The 12,280-nt window shown below is 50.1% G+C and overlaps 1 protein-coding gene across 1 annotated transcript; it reads right to left on the bottom strand.

Annotated features, from left to right (window-relative positions):
• Window positions 1-1,436: 1,436 nt before the first annotated feature.
• Window positions 1,437-4,158, bottom strand: LOC109753837 (uncharacterized). The gene is made up of 3 exons (XM_020312761.4): window positions 3,837-4,158; window positions 3,429-3,558; window positions 1,437-2,286 (listed from the first exon to the last, which is right to left on the bottom strand). Exons 1-3 carry the CDS (start codon window positions 4,141-4,143, stop codon window positions 1,665-1,667), a joined length of 1,059 nt encoding a protein of 352 aa, XP_020168350.2. The 5' UTR covers window positions 4,144-4,158; the 3' UTR covers window positions 1,437-1,664.
• Window positions 4,159-12,280: the final 8,122 nt, after the last annotated feature.

Below are 12,280 nucleotides of genomic sequence, written 5' to 3'. Positions count from 1 at the left end.
TGTGTGTCGTATCTCTAACAAGGGGAAAGCTTAAGCGGCAGGTGGGCCAGATGAAACACATGGCTCATGTAGAGGAGAGAGCCACGCGAGCGAGCGAGCGAGTCGACGAGCCGAAGAAGCTTCTTTGGCCGGTCGACCGGAAGGAATCATTGGCCTAGTATAAATAGCCACGGCTCACAAGCATGATGTATGGTTTTCGGAGGAAAGGCGATGCATGAATTTCTTACCACAAGTTGGGCTGGCTTCAATAATTGTAAACTAAACTAATCACTGGCACAGCTTAAAGCCAAAACGTGAAAGGTCAAGGGTCCCTTGACAGTTGTTAAAGTGGAAGAGAGCTTGTCACTTTCCTTCACAGTGCTCTATTAAAGCGAGATCTGGGAAGATAATATTACCAAAAGTCTAACGCCCACGCGTGTGAACGTCTGGCAACTCATCCACACGTATGGATCCTTATTCAACCAATTCTGCACGAATCTTGGCGCGTTCTAGCAGTTTTTTGTGCCACGTAGGACTAAGCTGGTGTGTGGGCATTCATCTGGTCGCCCACACGTCCTTTTTTCACCACACGGGGGCTGGTGTGTGGGCGTTTAGCAATTCGCCCACACACTAGTTTCACGCACGCAGAGGGGGCTGGTGTGTGGGCGTTTATCACTTCGCCCACACGCCCGTCTCCTAGCCCACCCAAAGCTGGCAATTGCCATGTGTTTCTGCAGGTATATGGCAACTGCCCTAGCTTTGCTTGTAAGCAGATGACAACTCTTTTTACCCGAGTTGCCATGTGTTTTTGCATGATACATGGCAACTGCCGCAGCGTGCACGTAAGCATATGGCAACTCTTTCTTTTACATGGCAACTGCCCTAGCGTGCTTGTGAGCACACGGCAACTCTCTCTTTTACCCGAACATGTTTTTTTGCCATGCCTTTTTGTAGTGCTACATGGCAACTGCCTAGTGTTTAGTGGGTGGCAACTCTTAAAGTTTTGAAATCATGGCAACTGCAGTAGATCAGACCATACATGGCAACTGCAGTTGGGCAACCATGACAACTGTAGTTTTCCGACATGGCAACCGAAGTTCAGCGACATGGCAACTGCAGTTAAACGAACATGGACGAGGGTCTGGACCATGGCAACTGCGGGACGCGCGGTGACAGTCACGCGGGCGTGCGGGACCACGAGGTACGAGGCCTGACGTACGAGGCGTGTGGGCGTCATCTATTTCGCCCACACGCACGCGTGTGAGAGGGGTCGGAAAGGAAAAAATGCGCGGGCATTAATTTTTTTACCTACACGTGGGTGTGTGGGTTGTTCCTCTTATACACCACACAAAATATGTGGGCAGTCCCCCTAACGCCCACAAGTGTGGCACTTATCGGGCGTCCTCCTAATATTAACCCTTAACTAGTAGGAGTATATCAAATCAACAACATGTGCATTCTTCCTGAACCCTTTCCATCTTACTGTCGGTGCTCTACTCTCCGAACCAAAGCGGACAACATTGCACATGCACCTGTATACATGCTCTCAAATTGATTGCTCTATACATACATTACATTACGGCCATAATTTACACTGCAGCATTACAAACGCGCCTTTAAACCTGACGAAATGTCTAACAAATTTCAAGAAACTCTATAATTCCTCCTTATCCCTTGGCGATGCTCTAGTTGAGGCCGAAGAACTCGGTCATGGAGAGCAGGTCGCAGAACCCGCCGCCGGCCTGCATCTGATCCATGCTGTCGAACTGCTCCAGGAACTCCCAGCAGGTGCCGTTGTCGCCGAAGCCGCCGTGCAGGGGATCCTCCACGCCAGGTGGCCCATCGACCTGCGCGGACCCCTGGCTCATCACCTGACGATGATCGCCGCCTCCTGCACCAACCACCCCCGCGGCTTCCGGGCCAGGTGCCGCCGCCGCCACCTGGCCACCGATGTAGTCCATGTTGAGCCAATCTGCGAACATCACCTTGGGAGCCACGGGCGCGTGGGCCCTGCAGGCGGGAGGCTCGGTCACGGTCAGACAGCTCGAGTCGGCCGACGACGACTCGTGCGGCGGCTCCGACGAGCCGGAGTTCGACGGCCGGCCGGCCCGTTCCTGCGCCGTACTGACTTCCCCTTGGCTCGGGCTCTGGGACCCGTCTGACTCCGCGGCGGAGTTCGCCGCCGGCGGTGCGGGCGAGCCGGGCGCCTCCTTGCCGCCCTCGACCCTCTTCTTGAGGTACGAGTTCCAGTAGTTCTTCACCTCGTTGTCGGTCCTCCCCGGTAAATGCCGTGCGATCCTCGACCACCTGCGGTACAAGTTTCGCGTCAATAATTAAGCCAGCCAGAGAGTTACTTGCGGTTCACTTAACTTTGGTTTCTGTCATCAGATAAAAAAAAAGCTTCGGTTTCTGTCGGTCGGCGGGGTTCACTTAGTGGGAAAATGATTTCAGCTTTTGCATTGCCAACTTGACGTTTCTTTCGTCCTTTATTAAGTTTCTCGTTCTTTTCTCCTTTTGTGGCTCAGATATACTATAAACAAAACAAAATGTGTCACTTGGGTGAGAGGGACGAGCGTGGTGTACGTAGTCTATTCATTCATGTGGACCACCGATCATCCTTGGATATTTTTCGGGGGACATAATTGCAAGGCCCAATAAAGAATCTAATCTCCTCGCGAGGCCACGCTACGTGCCAGTTGGGATCGTCAAGGCAGCTGTTTCCATTAACTCGCAAGTGAGCGCGGATTGGTCCAAATAGTCGACGCCATGTTCTCGCCGCTCTACTGTACAGCTAAATTCAACAGGGCCGGCGGTGTTCTCTGCAGCAACTTCCAGAGGATATACTAGAAAGAAACTCTGAAAAAGAAGAATGTTTTTTCCTTTCCAAGATAGATAGATAATGATTTTGAGCAAACTTGCGCTAGGACGCAACTGCACTGTATGCCATTTAGCGTCCGTCCAACCAAGCCCACAATATTTTATACTAACAAGCTAATAATCGAAGCGAAAAGCAGGTGTAATCATCACAATGTGCACAGGGCAGACAGAGGAGAAAATCTCGTGGATTTGGAGCGTCCGTGGAGCGTGAGCGTCAGCATCAACTCCACTACGGAAAAGGTCCCGGTGGCTGCCATCACCGGTCGCCCTTTTCCGTTCCCTCTTTTCTTTCCTTCCTTCCTTCCTTCACTCGAATTAACGTGGTCCAGAACGGGATTGCCGCCAGCCGAGCAGGGACAATTATACTGGTACCTTTCACGTCCAAACGGTGGGCTACAGTAGGAGTGCTACCTGCCTAGTGTGTGCGGGGGGAAACCTAAAAGGAAAACATGGCAGCGGCATCTAGTAGACAGACAACGTGGAGAAGTGTCTTTCGATCGATCGTCTCAATCATTTGCGTACAGTACAGTTCAGAGAGTAAGTAGGTAAACAGTGTGTGCTGGACTGCTTACTTGTTGCCGAGGGCGGCGTGGAGGCTCATAACCGTCTCCTCCTCCTCCGGCGAGAACATGCCGTGCTTCAGCCCCGGCCGCAGGTAGTTGATCCACCGCAGCCTGCAGCTCTTGCCGTTCCGCTGGAGCCCTGCGCGCCGCACCGCAGAATTTCAATCATGGTCAGAAGTCAGAACCAGCCAGCCAATGTGCATTTCCCTTTCGGGACAGATGAAACTAATCACTCCCACGAACAAATCGAGGCCGATTCAGACGAGCTGGCCGGAGAGAGAAGGAAATTCAGTCGAGAGGCGCCGATTACAGGTGCCTGAGCACCTGATATTCGACCCAATGCATCGAATTCTCCTCAATTATGCCCCCTTTTCGTGCCCGTAGAAATGCAGATGCAAGAGCGGTGGTCGGCCTTACCGGCTTTGGCGGGAAGGGCGCTCCAGCAGCCGTGGCCGTGCCGGAGAATGTAATCGCGGAGCTTCTGGTCCTCCTCCGGCGACCACAGCCCCTTCCGGTAGCTCGGTCTGGGCTTGTCGCACGCCTTACACCCCATTGCTTTGCTTGCTTGCAGGCGGACGACCGGCGCAGCGCGGCACGAAACCTCAGAGAGGTCTACAGGAGGCAGCAGCGGCGGCAGAGGCTTCGGGTTCAAGCCTTGGGATGGAGATGGAGGAGCGTTCTGGCGTTTCCAGAGGGGAGCAGTAGGTGGGAGTTTTATAGCCATGGAAAGGGGGTGTTTTGTGTCGTTTGGGAAATAAACAAATTACGTGTTATCATCACCACTAGCTCAATTTTGCGATTACTGGTATTAATGTACTGACTTTATTTTAGAAAGGAAAATTTTGGTTAAGCAAATAGTGAAACCAGCAATAATTGTGAACAATAGGAATTATGTAGCATAATCTACTGCAATTGCCGCCTAAGAAAAACTACTGTAATCCCTTCACGATGGCTAATGCGTTCTACTAAAAAAAGTTAAGTCTAATGCGTTCTACTAAAAAAAGTTAATTCTATACTCTGATATTTTCCCCAAGGTTTACGTTTGTGGTGCGTATATTATTGAAATATGAAATACATGAGTGTGAGAGAGTGAGGTTTTAAAGAACGTCAGGAGACCACGAAGCGTGACAATTAATCAAAATCAAGGCCAGCTGCGATCGGCAATGAAGTGGAAAATAAGTAAGGTGAGAGTACAAGTAGTGGAGAAAACGGGCAAATCGTCTGCGATGACGTGACAGATTTTCGAAAACCCATTGCTTTCGTCTGGTGTATGTTTTTCAAACTATTATGGAGGACACGCCTCGTCGGGTCGGAAGTGGCAGATATCAAACGGTAACATCCGCGCCAGCAACAAGACATCAGTAAGACATATTTGATTTACTTGGATTGATTACTATGGCTTGGTTCTAAAGTGCGGCAAGGGTCTAGAAAGCAAAACTATTTATGACTGGCCCTTTTCCTTTGAACCAGAAAGAGAGAGACTTGCTTGTAATAGAAGCCAAGAATGAAGGAGCGGGGCAGAGCGGAGCAGGCACTATCTATCTATCACCATTCAACACAGACGCGCAGAAAGTCCCAAAAGAAGAAACAAGCTGCAGCCCTGCTATATACAATCAACGCTCCATGATGATGAGAGTTGAAAGTGTCAAACTTGACTGTTGGTCTCGGAACGGAACCATCATATTGGCTGTCCGTCGGCCAGAAGATCCCAGCGTGTCATTGCCCAATTTAGCGCCCCTCCATCACCAAAGCGTGTCCGTAAATTCGTACCGCACCGACCGTGTCTAGGCTGGCTAGCTTAACCCACGGCGCAGCAATAGCATGCACGGCCGCGTGCGTGCGTGCGCGCGTCGGTCCGTCCCGTCCGTGCCCGCGCGCACGCACCGCATGCACCGGCACCGCAAAAGGCGAAAGCGTCGGGGGCTTCCAGCGTTTTCCACGCGCCCTCGGCGCATGCGGCGCTGCTCCGGGGCACCGACGACGCGGCCGCGGGCGGTCAGTGGGAACGGACGTCGTCAGATGGGTGGCATATATGCAACCGGTGGCCTTGTCATTTGATGATCCGTGCGTGCGTGGGTGTATACGCATGCGTGTTTGACGTCCGGGTTTGTCCGTAGCTAGCCCCGGAGCAGAGTTGGTGCCTGGCTGTCAGGGAAAGGTTATCCCCTCGATCGATCGGCGGCCAGCGGCATATGCATATCCCGGGGGAAATCGGCGCGCGGCGTACGTGGACGTGGCCACCGCCCGTCGTCGGGCATGGGGGCTGCCCAGCCCAGCTGGTCGAACAGGGACGAGAAATTCGACCCGGCAGACGTGCATGCATGCAGTATAGTACTAGTGTGTACTAGTCACGAGACCGGTTCTTATCAATGGTTAAGAATCGGTGACTTGTCTTAGTCTCCCAACAGAGGCGCTAACAGTCGATGTCTACGTATGGAATGGTTAACTGGGGTGACGGACGTATGTGCATGTGGGCTGGGTCTCACCGAACTCGAGATTAATTAGACGGCCGGTTTAGGGGGGCTGCACTAAGCTGCATGCCTCGTGTCATCGTCGTGTGCGTTGCGACGTGACCATGCACGTCTAGGCACGAGGCGGACGGAAGCTTGACATGATTGATTCCAACGGACGGGTGTAGTAACAATTTTATAAGCCGTGCATGCGGCACGACAGGGGAAATGAGAAGCCGTGCCATGACGATGATGTAGTAGTGTGCACTGTCATGGTAGCGTGGTCCCGCCATGCATTGGCTTTTCCCCCTTTGATTGATGGAACCTCTTGATAACGCCCTTCTCATTTTCTTTGTCCATACCGCACTCCAAGGAAGATTCTCGTGGATATTGCATTGCCAGGGCAAGACCAACTCTACCGGAGTTGCCATACTAAATTACCTCTCTTCATGTTAAGATTATCAATATTTTATTCCTTTTCTTTACATATGCTAGATATTTTTTGTCTTTCTAATTTGTTTGCTTATAAATTAAATGCCTATGCATAGGAAGTATGTTAGACTTAAATTTGATTTTTACATACTATAGGATGCTCTCTTTGTGCTTCAATTCTTGTCTTTCATGCGAGCATCGTTACAATCATCATTTTTAGCTAAAAGTTTTTAAATAAAACGCTTGTTGAGAGAGAACCCAATATGTTTCTTTTCTGTTTTTATGTGTTCATGCCATTATACTTCAGTTATGATGGAGTTTTAGTGTTTCAATTAGTGTTTGTGCCAAGAAGATTGTTGATTTGGAAGACATTTGGCATGATTTGGAAGATTGTTACAATTTGCTGGAGTGTGATAAAATTCTGATTTTTTTACAAAAGATTGATATACAAATTGCCCATGTTGTCCTAATTTTTCAGAATTTTTTGAGTTACAGAAGTTTGGCTAATGTCCAGATTATACGTATTATCCTGTTTTTGACAGATTCTGTTTTTATTGTGTTGTTCGCTTATTTTGATGAATCTATGAGTTGTATCGGGGAGTATGAACCATGGTGAAGTTAGAATACAGTAGATATAATGCAAATATAAAATTGTAATGAGTTTACAACATTACCTAAAAGTGATGATTTGCTTTATTATACTAATTGATCTCACGAGTTTTCTGTTAAGTTTTGTGTTGTGAAGTTTTCAAGTTTTGAGTGAAGTTTCGATGGGCTGAGGAATAAGGAGTGGGAAGAGCCTAAGATGGGGATGCCCATGGCACCCTAAGGTAACATTCAAGGACAACCAAGCGTCTAAGCTTGTGGATGCCCCGGATGGCATCCCCTCTTTTGTCTACAATCCATCGGTAAATTAGTTGAGGTTATATTTTTATTCACTACATGATATGTGTTTTGCTTGGAGCGTCCTGTATTATATGAGTCTTTGCTTTATTTGATTTTCAGTTTGCCACAATCATCTTTGCTGGACATATCTTTTTGAGAGAGACACACATTAATCATGAATTTATTAGAATACTCTTTGAGCTTCAGTTTTATCTTTTGAGCTAGGCAGTTGCTCTAGTGCTTCACTTATATCTTTTAGAGCATGACAGTGGTTATTTTAAAGAAATTGATGAACTCTCATGCTTCACTTATATTATTTTGAGAGTCTTATAAATAGTATGGCAATTTGCTTGAGTTATGAATTTAGTCCTAATATGATGGGTATTCAAGAGGGATATAATAAAAACTTTCATGAAGATCATTGAATATATGAGAAGTTTGATTTGTTGCATTTGTTTTGAGATATAAAGATGATAATATTAGAGTCATGCTAGTAGTAAATTGTGGAATAGTAAGAATATTTGCGTTAAGGATTGTTATTCCTATAGCATGCACGTATGGTCTTCCTGTTATGTGGTGAAGTTGGAGCACAAATTATCTTTGATTGTCTTCCTTTGTTTGAAGGTCAGGGGCGCGCGCTGGTTTACTCTTACCAACCTCCCCCCAGGAGCATGCGTAGTAGTACTTTCACTACAAAAAAAGACACATCCATGACATTTTGGGCCGAACGATTTTTTTTCTGTCATGCTTATGACACTTCTATGACAATAATTTGTGACAAAACCCGGTATCATCATAGATGTGGTGGACTCCTACTTCTATGACAAAAAATCATGATAGAAAATGGGCTTTTCATCCTGGGCGGGCCGGAGACGTAGCTGCATGACATTCTTTGGGACGTCCATGACGGAAAAAACCATGGTAGAAGCGAGGGCGAGGAAAATATCAGGGAGTTCCCGGTTACGGTGGGTGGTCGGGGGCCGAGCGATGCGCGTTTCTCTCGCACACGTACGCGTGTGGGTGCGAGGCGTTGGGCTCTAACTGAACCCGAGCGAGGCGTTCGTCTACTGAACCCGAGCGATTGTACTGCAGGCTACGCGTTACTGAACCTGAGCGGTCGATCGATGCCTGTTAACTGAACCCGATCGAGCGATTCCTTTGCTACTGTTGCTAACTGAAGCCGATCGAACCTGCTGCCTCTTGATACAATGAGCGTTATTGGGGGTTTGGATGAACAGTTCCCCGTGGGGGTTGGATGAACAGGAAGCCGTGGTAGTAGAGGCCGTTGCCGCTGGATGAACAGGAACCCGTGGTAGTAGAGGCCGTTGCCGCTGGATGAACAGGACCCCGATCGATCGAGCCGGTGGAGGGCCGGATGAACAGGACCCCGTGGAGGGCTGGATGAACAGGACGACCCCGTGGAGGGTTGGTTGAACAGTAGCCGGTGGAGGGCTGGATGAACAGTAGCCCGTGGAGGGGTGGTTGAACAGGACCTCGCGGAGAGGGCTGGTTGAACAGTAGCCGGTGAAGGAGCGCGCGGTGGAGGCTGGATGAACAGGAGCCCCTGCATAAACAGTCGCAGGTGGAGGCTGGAGGAGGTCGATGGTGGATGAACAGTAGCCCGTGGAGGCTGGAGAAGGTCGACGGTGGAGATGAACAGTATCCCGTGGAGTCCCGTTTTGCGGTACGCCACACCCCTCCCGATGAACAGGACCCCCGTTTCAACCGTAGCGCTCCAACACAAGTCCGTTTCTTCCGTTTTGCGGTACGCCACACCCCTCCCGATCAACAGGACCCCGTTTTGACCGTAGGAGGTCCAAGAGAAGTCCTTTTCCTCCGTTTTGTGGTATGCCAGACCCCTCCCAATGAACAGGATCCCGTTTCGACCATGGCCGGTCGAACACAAGGCCGTTTCCTCCGTTCTGCGGTACGCCAGGCCTCGTTTCCATCGGCTGTTCCGTCCAAGCCGGTTGGCTCCCGATGAACAGCACGCGTTCCGTTGCCTCCCGATGAACACGACGCATTCCGTTGCCTCCCCATGAACACGACGACGACGCAGTTTCTCCGTTCTGACCTAGCCATGTACACGAGCCCTGGCCGTATGTATCCGCGAGTAGGCGTTCGAGACCCTGCCCGTATGTACTTACGTGGCCGTATTTACTTTCTTGCACCCTGGCCGCTATACGTACGTGTACATGCTACGTGTGCACCTCTACTACGACACGTGCCCTTCCTTACACGACCAAGGTTCATCGGTGCAACCTGCAGACAGACCGATCGTATGTACGCACACGTTCGCGACCAGAATGACAACGCTACATACGCTTCGACTAGGTGGTCCCGATTGTCAGGCACTTCCTTGCGTGCGAAGATGTAGCTGGTGGGTCCCAGCAGTCAGGGGGGAAACATTTTTTTCACGAAATACGGTGGCCCGTCTGGTGGGTCCCTACTGTCAGGTGGAGGAATCATTATTTTCGATGTAATAAGGAGGCACTTCCTTGCTGCGGCCGTGGACCCAGCTGTCAGCCTCTCCACGTACAGTACTCTTCCGATGGAAGTCGTTCCTTGACCACGTTGACCACGCCGCGCCGAGAGCACCAGGGCGGTTGACGACGGCGAGGCCTAGGAAGGGGACGACGCGGAGCCGGGGAAGATGCGGCAGTGGATGCCCACTTGGAGAGGAGTACGAGGGTTCACTGGTTCGGCTGTGGTGTGAGGCTGCCGTCGCTGCAGGGCCTGGCCAGCGGTGGGAATAGTAGGGGGCGGTGAGGCGTCCGCGGCAGTACAGCCGGCCACGGGAGACAGGAGCATGCGGCACGACCGGCGCTGCTTTGGGCGACTGGAGCAAGAAGACCAGAGGTTGAAGAAGTACTACGGCCGTTGGATGGACATCGTACGGTCACTGGAGCTAGAATCGTTCATATTGACTAACTTGACAAAGCCCTTCGTCCCCGTCAACTTAGTAGGCCCACAAGTCAGCCTCCCACTATGGTGGGTCCTAGCTAGCAGGAGGAGTATTCATTTTTTGTGCGTAATAAGGAGGCACTTCCTTGCGTGCGAAGATATAGCTGGTGGGTCCGACCTGTTAGCGGGGGGAACGTTTGTTTCTCGAAATACAAAGGCCTTTCCGGTGGGTCCCAGCTGTCAGGTCGAGGAATCATTATTTTGCGCATAATAAGGAGGCATTTCCTTGCGTGCGGCCGTGGACCCAGCTGTCAGCATCTCCACGTATAGTCCACTTCCGATGGATGTCGTTCGTTGACCACGTTGACCACGCCGCGCCGAGAGCACCAGGGCGGTGGACGACGGCGAGGCCTAGGAAGGGAACGACACGGAGCCAGGGAAGACTCGGCAGTTGTTTCCCACGCGGAGGGGAGTACGAGGGTTTAATGGTTCGTCTGCCATCGCCGGAGAATAACAGCAGGTGTGGGTGAGTAGAGGGATGGCTAGGCCAGCGATGGGAGTACGGTGGGGCGGTGAGGCCTGTGCGGCAGCACAGCCGACCGCGGGAGGAGGGAGCAGGAAGTCCCGTCGGCGCTTGTTTGAGCGGCTGGAGCAGGAAGAGCAGAGGGATGGCCTGGCCAGCGGTGGGAGTAGTAGGGGGTGGTGAGGCCTCCGCAGCAGCACAGCCGGCCACGGAAGGCAGGAGCAGGCGGCACAACCGGCGCTGCTTTGGGCGGCTGAAGCAAGAAGACCAAAGGTTGAAGAAGCACGACGACCGTTGGATGGACATCGTACGGTCACTGCAGCTAGAATCGTTTATATTGACTAAATTGACAAAGCCCTTTGTACGCATCAACTTAGTAGGCCCACAGGTCTGCCTCCGAAACGGTGCGCCCCAGATGTCAGGGGGAGGAATCATTTTTTGGGCGGTTGAAGCTAGAATATCTGAGATTGAAGAAGAAGCACGACATCCGTTGGATGAACATCCAACGGCCACTGCTGCTAGAACCGTGTGTTGACTATAAGTTGACAAAGCCTTGCATACGCGTCAACTTACTTATTTTTTTAGGGGATGTGTCAACTTAGTAGACTCACAAGTGTGTGGCAGAGAACTTATAGCCCATTTGCGATTTGTAAGAATGTACAGCCCATTTTTGAATTCTAATGGAATTTACTACAACCCATTTATAGTTTGCTAAACGTACAACCCATTTTCTAGCTAGGACAACGATTACTAATTTCAACCAAACGTTCAAAACAGAATTCAATAAAATTTCCCACATTTTGATGGGATCCGAAATATTTTTATCCCGAAATTTCTAGTCAGATTAAATACAATTTCAATATAAATTTGTATTATGTAAAAATCCAACAAAACGTTGCACGCGCAACAATTAATGAAATTAAAATTTTCTAAATCCAAAAATAATATTTTATAAAGTAATTACGTGTTTGGTGCATTTTTTATAGTTACTGCCCAATTTTTATAATTACATCTCATTTATTATTTCTTAAAACCTATTTCCTTGGAATAACAAGTTGACCTTGCCTGGGTATTCCTCGAAAAAAAGTATAGTTGGGCTAGCCATGTTTAGCTTGAAAAAAATTAATATCTGAGCTGGATATCTGGCCTGTGCTAGACGGGCCACAACCCGCCCAGTTAAACCCTGCTCTCCTCTGAACAACAACGAAAACATCGCTCAAGAAAAACTCTGCAGTGCTCACACCTCAAAAACACAAATACTGCTCGAGCTGCTTGGTCCAAGCTGTCAGCCGCTCCTTGTGCAATTCTCTCGTTTATTGACTAAATAGGTTGACAATGGCGTGGGACCGTGATGTCAGGAAACCAGGAGGAAGCAAAAAAATTACAGTTGTATATAATAAGGAGGCACTTGCGTACGTGCGGCTATGGCCCTGGTGGGTCCCCACTGTCATCCTCTCCAAGTAAAGTCATCTCCTCATTCCTCATGTCCGTTGACCATGTTGACAACGCGAGACGGCGGCGCCACGACGAGCGCAACAACTCGAAGGACGACGAAGAGGGCCTCGCGGGCCCTACGGATGGTCTGATACACCGCCCACTGCTCATTCAGGAAGCCAGGGTCATCGGACACCTATGAGCACCTTCGAGATACTGAGACGGCATGAAAC

The sequence above is a fragment of the Aegilops tauschii genome, chromosome 6 (assembly GCF_002575655.3).
Source record: "Aegilops tauschii subsp. strangulata cultivar AL8/78 chromosome 6, Aet v6.0, whole genome shotgun sequence".
NCBI classification, from domain to species: Eukaryota; Viridiplantae; Streptophyta; class Magnoliopsida; order Poales; family Poaceae; genus Aegilops; species Aegilops tauschii.
This window is presented reverse-complemented; position numbering and strand designations above follow the sequence as displayed.

Bases quoted from the DNA above. Each gene is read 5' to 3' on its own strand.
- LOC109753837 (XM_020312761.4), bottom strand. From the start codon at position 4,143: ATGGCTATAAAACTCCCACCTACTGCTCCCCTCTGGAAACGCCAGAAC. The intron at 3,559-3,836 runs GTAAGGCCGACC...TGCGGCGCGCAG, and splicing joins CGCCCTTCCCGCCAAAGCCG to GGCTCCAGCGGAACGGCAAG. The intron at 2,287-3,428 runs GTAAGCAGTCCA...CTTGTACCGCAG, and splicing joins CACGCCGCCCTCGGCAACAA to GTGGTCGAGGATCGCACGGC.